Source organism: Lygodium microphyllum, chromosome 17, assembly GCF_053477565.2.
Source record: "Lygodium microphyllum isolate KBCC chromosome 17, Lygodium_microphyllum_v1.1.10, whole genome shotgun sequence".
In the NCBI taxonomy this organism is placed as follows: Eukaryota; Viridiplantae; Streptophyta; class Polypodiopsida; order Schizaeales; family Lygodiaceae; genus Lygodium; species Lygodium microphyllum.
This window is the reverse complement of record NC_141151.1, coordinates 52,168,528-52,174,527: the sequence shown is the minus strand read 5'-3', so window position 1 is coordinate 52,174,527 and position 6,000 is coordinate 52,168,528. Positions and strand designations below refer to the sequence as shown.

At 41.7% G+C, this 6,000-nt stretch overlaps 1 protein-coding gene across 1 annotated transcript in view; it reads left to right on the top strand.

Annotated features, from left to right (window-relative positions):
- The first annotated feature begins 3,538 nt into the window (after window positions 1-3,538).
- The window catches only part of LOC148021890 (uncharacterized), a 40,228-nt gene continuing 37,766 nt past the window's right edge, over window positions 3,539-6,000 (top strand). The window contains exons 1-2 of the mRNA XM_087697407.1: window positions 3,539-3,695; window positions 3,791-3,910. Coding sequence (XP_087553533.1) covers window positions 3,643-3,695; window positions 3,791-3,910 — 173 coding nt within the window. The 5' untranslated portion in view covers window positions 3,539-3,642. The remainder of the gene's footprint in view (window positions 3,696-3,790; window positions 3,911-6,000) is intronic.

Genomic DNA, 6,000 nt, shown 5'->3' with positions numbered 1-6,000 from the left:
AGATAATTCGCGTTTATACGCGCGTCTATAGTGCAGACTACACGCGCTTATACATGCACCCCATAATTCAAATTTAAAAAAGAAATTAAATATCTTTTTTTTAAATGACATTTTTTGTTTTCCGTTCGCGTCTACCAGTGCTTGTAAAAACGCGTCTATCAGCGTGTCTATATGCGCGTGTATATGTGCGTCTATTGCGCGTCTATTTTTGCGTGTAAATGCATTGATACATGCGATTATAGACGCAAAATGGTAGACGCGCAAATAGACGGGTGGATAGACGCGCCCGTAAGATTTTCTCTGTATTCAAAAATTGCGTCTAAATGTGCGTCTATGAGGCCTTTTTGTTGTAGTGGAACGGCGGCGGCAAGCCTTCTTCCTCTCCCTCTCTCACCCTCTATGCAAAACTGTCGCTCTCTCTCTCACTCTTGCTCTCCCTCTCGAAATGTCTCATGAAAATGCGCGAAATGAAACGCGCTCGGGTTTCGGCCCTCTTTTTTTTCCCTGTGGGGCATCGCTATTTGCATCGCAAATAGCGATGCAAATAACGACACCGCTATTCCTGCGTCGCTACCCGCTGTCGCTATACCTCTCTTTTCTTGTAGTGAGTCTACTCATGTTCCTCATAGATATTGATGATGATGATTGATGACATTTAGTTAGCTTCTGAATCAACATCAAGTTCATTATTGACTTTGTCATGTCGGCCATTGTTGTGCGCAATGTCAATGCCATCACCATTGCAGTCTCCAATGTCATAGTATTGGTGTAAGGAGTGACCCTTCTCCTTCTCCTTCTTCATCATATTATTATTATTCTTCTTTTAGGGATTACTGGTCTCGCAGAAAAGAATTTACAATATTTCTTTCTATTAAACCTTTCACAGATACATGAAGCATATCCCAAACTTGCAAAACTCACTTAGAGCCCTTCCTCTAAAATCTTCAGAACTACTTTGAGCAGGCCCCAAGTAGGATCGCTGAAAATGAAAAGCCCAAGGAAGCACCAGAATATGCCCAGAAAACCAGGCCTCAAAGCGGCATCTATAATGCTCGGTCCATCAAGATTTGTCAAAGAGAATGCTCTCACATTAGGAGTTGCCACTAGCTTTAGTGATGGATAGATAGCAAGGTTGCCTATAATATAGGGGGAACCATTGCTCACTCAACGTTGGATATTCCACTCATTCTCCATTCTAAAATAACTTTGTCATGAGAGAAGCTAGACATGCTCTCAATGCACAAGAAAAGTCTAAAGAAGCTTATTGATAGTTGCCTTTGGCAAATAAAGTAGAAACATAATGATCCTTTTGCCAATGTTGATGTGATATTCCATGGGGATATATGCCCTATCAAAAGACACATGGACTTTAAATGCATTAAGCAAACTCATGACCATAAGTTTTGACAAGATAATGTAAGATGCTATGAGCTCTCTATAGTGATGCAACAAACCGAGCTCCATTTCATTCACATACTAAATAGAAAATGCATGAAAGCCTTAAGTGAGCATGTACTCCAAGGAAACAAGGCCCACAACCAAACTAACAAATTGGTTTTTGGCACATCATAAGGAGGACAAAGTTTTAGATGGGAATATATAAAGAGAAACAATAGAGCAAGACAATCAAGACATTGAAACACTTTAAACCATCTACTAGTTCCCAATCTCTTTGCAACACAGAAGATGGTAATGGTTATTCAATCTATCTTGGAACATACTTAATTGTTTTGTGATGAATGGAACTGATGGACGAATGTCACGTCAGCTATTCAGTTGGGATGGATATCCATCCCATTACAATTCCAATTGGGTTGAAATAACAATATCATTTTGTGCACCCATCCCCCTTTGCAACTAGCCACTACATGAACAATCCATACAACACAAGGCCTTACAATGTCGATCTTGGCCTTCAACTTAAAACACATAATCCATAGCCTTGTTTGCACTATGCTTGCTTGAACTATTAAAAGTGAAACATAAATGTAGATATAGATGGTCTCCATGAAATTGTTTGAATATGCACAAGTGCTTCAAGTATTCTTGCACCCAAAATCCCCTCCTCTTCAAAAATAAGAGACTTCTTATGACTTTGAATACGAGCAACTACCACACACATAAGGTATAGTTGCTTGTAATTGATTGATGGAAGCAACTATTCTCTACATAGAAGAAACTTGAATTGTGTCCAATGTAACATACTTTTATTTCTTATGCATTCCACCTCCAAAGATCCAGGGCTAATCATCCACCACATGGAACATGTACGAGTAGACCCTGTACAAGACACATGCAATCAAATGTGTTGAGCTATTACTTATTCGAAAATTTGAAATACATGGATTAAGCTTCCACCTCCTTAACACAGACCATAAAGTTGAAACACATGGATTAATCTTTCAACACTTCATCCTTGATGATGAAAATTTAACTTATAAAACTAGGATGTATACTCTTATAAAACTAGTGTGCATGAGTATGCATAGGAGTATTGTTCTTTTGTTAGTATTTTTTCACAAAAGAAAGCTCCTAATAAGGAAAAATTCAACTTTGCTAAAAGTATTGTTAAATGCAATAAATCTTTCAACGAAGATTCACTGTGCCACCACAACATTGTAATGCAAATGCCTTGAGGGGTAATGCTAACAATATAGACTCTTCAAAGTAAACATATATCCAATTTTGTGTTGACATAGGAGTTTCATTACATGGTGGGTGACATAAATGTGGAAACACTACAAATAAGTCTAACAATCTCACTTAAATTACAAAAATCTACTAGAGTTGAACAAGGGTGCATGAGGTGCACAAGAGCATTACCCTTTTGCCATTAGCTTTCTTTCCTAAAGAGTAGACTACTTAACTCAAGTTAACTAAAGGCAAAATTTCAAAGAAAATCACATTGTCACAATGCTACTACAATAGCATATGTGTTAACAAGCAATGCTAATAAAGCATCTTCAATAATCCAGGCACGAGGGCAGGCGTTCGTGGTTTTAATGACCTTGTTCTTTTTTACAAATGTGACCGGTTTGAATTATTTGTGCTTAGTCTTCATCCCGATCTTTGCATACTTAAGGGTAAGGGTGGTTACACACTGCTAGTCTTGCGTGCCCAGTTGAAAGAACTAACAAATTGGGTGCAAGTTCATTAGAGACTAACATGGCTAGGTATTTTCAAAAAGATGATGGCGGCCTAGTGGTTAAGCCTATTAGGTGTGAGAGAGGTGGAGAGAGCTCAAACACCACTAAATGTGTTTACTTTTTCATTGAGGATATTCATTGTCTTATGTGGCGTGAGTGCGGATCTCACTTGGGCAGGTGCTATTTGCCCATCCAAATATGTTTGCGGCCCAAAAATTGGGGAGCTAATTTTTTTGAACACATGTCATTGCGCCCCTGTATTTATGAGATTAGGGAAGGGGTGTGGCTTGGTGTGTGGTTAGCCTAAGGCACCGCAGAGACGCTGTCAGTCCCAAGTTTCGAACTCTTGACCTCCCATCACTCACTTTAGTGACCCTGCTAATCGAAAAAATACAAAATTTTTGGGGTTGTTTTCTGAGAACTCTTTTCTATCTCTGAATGTGTGTTCGTTCGTCCAACGTCCGGGTTGCCAACCCTCGAAACAGCAGCTTCAGCCATGGCCATGGCCGTAATCATGGCGCATTTCCCAGACTCGGCACTCGGCTACAGGTGGTCGCACCATCTCAGACTAAGTATTTTGAAGAAGTTCTGTCTCATTCGCTTTCACTCATATTGGTCTTCCGTTTCTTTTTCTCGTGGTGCAGGAATCCGATCACTTGGTTAACGCGACTCGTGAGACACAGGAGCACGCTAGCTCTGCACTCCAACTCTTCAAAGCTTGATGACAGGGCTTGTGCTTCTCACAGGAAGCTCACCGAGGAAAGGTGAGCCATTGATGATGCCGTTGCCACTTGGTGTTGTCACATAGGCGGCCGACCTCTCAAAGGCGGTTTGAGAAAGATTGCCCTTGGGATGGATATCTTGGGTGGTAATCGGCTTGCTCACATGGATTATGATATTTGCAGGGATAGATGTAGAATGGTCTTGGTTGTGTCAGCCACGAAGGAGTGTCAACAGGATGACCAAGTATGTGCCTTGGAGGTGGGATTCTCTTGTTTAGAGTTGTAGGTATCTCTTTGGAGTGGACCTTAGTAGGATGGAGAGGCGGTTTGCCACTTGGGCGGTTTCTAGTTGGTGTTTCGGAGGATTCTTTGTCGTATGTCACATGGATGAAGTTTCTAGCTTGAAAACAAGGATATTTCTAGAGTGAAGGTAACAATGTGAAGTTCATCTACCACTTTCCATGCGCTAGAGACTAGTGGCAATCTTCAAAGAGGTTGGTCGCACTCATGTGGGGGTCCAACGTAGTTGGGGAATAGTTCTAATGGGGGAGAATGTAGTGCACTTGTGCACATGGCTGGCAATGCCATGGCGCACACAGAGAGAGAGAGAGAGTATGGCGAAAAAAAAAAGAGATTCAGTGCGGTGAAATCTGTGGAGCAGACGGCACATGCTGAACTAGGCGTTTAGGGGGTTCAATCTGATCCAGGGGGCGGGTATGACCAGGCCATGTGCAGATGCAGCCAGTCAGCGAGAGAGAGGCTGCGAACAGGTGGCAGGCTATGAGCAAGAGACACGCAGTGGGGAGCTGTTGTGCAGGCACAGCCATTTTGCATATTGTAGACCAGGTGGACTGTCTAGGCACTTTCAACTCAAGCAGTGAGGTCCAAAGTCTGTAGGTCGACTTAGTTTAGAGTCGGACAGAGCAGTGCTTGCAGCATATCACAGGACCAGGTGATGAAGTTTTGTTGCACTTGCCTAAAGATAAGAGTCTTGAGTGGGATGGTCTTATAATAAATTCTTTGAGATACGTGCCCATGCCTTTGACCCCTCTATTTTAGTAGGTTTGTAGTTATTCATGTGCCTATAAATTGGGCATCGGTATTCATGCATCTTCACTCCACAATTCTCTCTTTTTTTCATTTTTCATCATTCCCCTGTCCCACCTTTAGCCTCAGCCCTCTACCACTACTGTCCACACCCCTACCTTGGCAGATATCTCAATTTGTGGTTTTGTTCAGCTGATCGTGATGCCTAAAAAGCAAGTGATTTCATTTTGGAGGTTTTTGTCACATTGCCATCAGCTCTAGGCACTCCGAATTGCTGCCTTTTGAGTCCACACAACCTGACAACTTGTTCTTTGTATCTTCGCTCCACAATTCTCTCTTTCTTTCATTTTTCATCATTCCCTTGACACAACTTTAGCCTCAGCCCTCTACCACTACTGTCTACTCCCCTACCTTGGTAGATATCTCAATTTGTGGTTTTGTTCAGCTGATCGTGATACCTAAAAAGCAGGTGATTTCATTTTGGAGGTTTTTTTCACATTGCCATGAGCTCTAGGCACTCCATATTACTGCGTTTTGAGTCCACACAGCCTGCTGACAACTTGTTCTTCATCATTTCCATTGCTGCACCCTCCACGGACCGGTACAATACATTATCTTCATCATTATTGTGTGTTTCCAGTTGTTACCCCCCCCCCCCCCCCCCAAAAAAAAAAAGTGACACTTCCCAACCATCAGCCACGTTATGGAGGCTGCAGTGGATTTAAGCCATCTATAGCAGGTTAGTCCTCTTTATGAGCCCTACATTAGATACTCGTGTTTTTGAGTTTTCTTTACTCTTGAGGGTCTGCTTACAGTCTCTTATATGCAGCTACTTATACAGAGAGATCTTCACTGATAGTCTTGTATTTTCTTCTCCAATTGGTTGCCTAGCAGTCGTCTTGACAATAGCCATAATATTGGAGAGATTTCAGCATATCCTTCATCTTATCTACTCCGGCCTGCAAATTATTGATCCAAATAAACATTTTGAGGTTTATATGAATACTAGTGATTATGCTTTAGGTACCGTTCTTTATCAAGATGACCGACCTATCACATTTGAGAGCCATAAGCTCACCGATGCC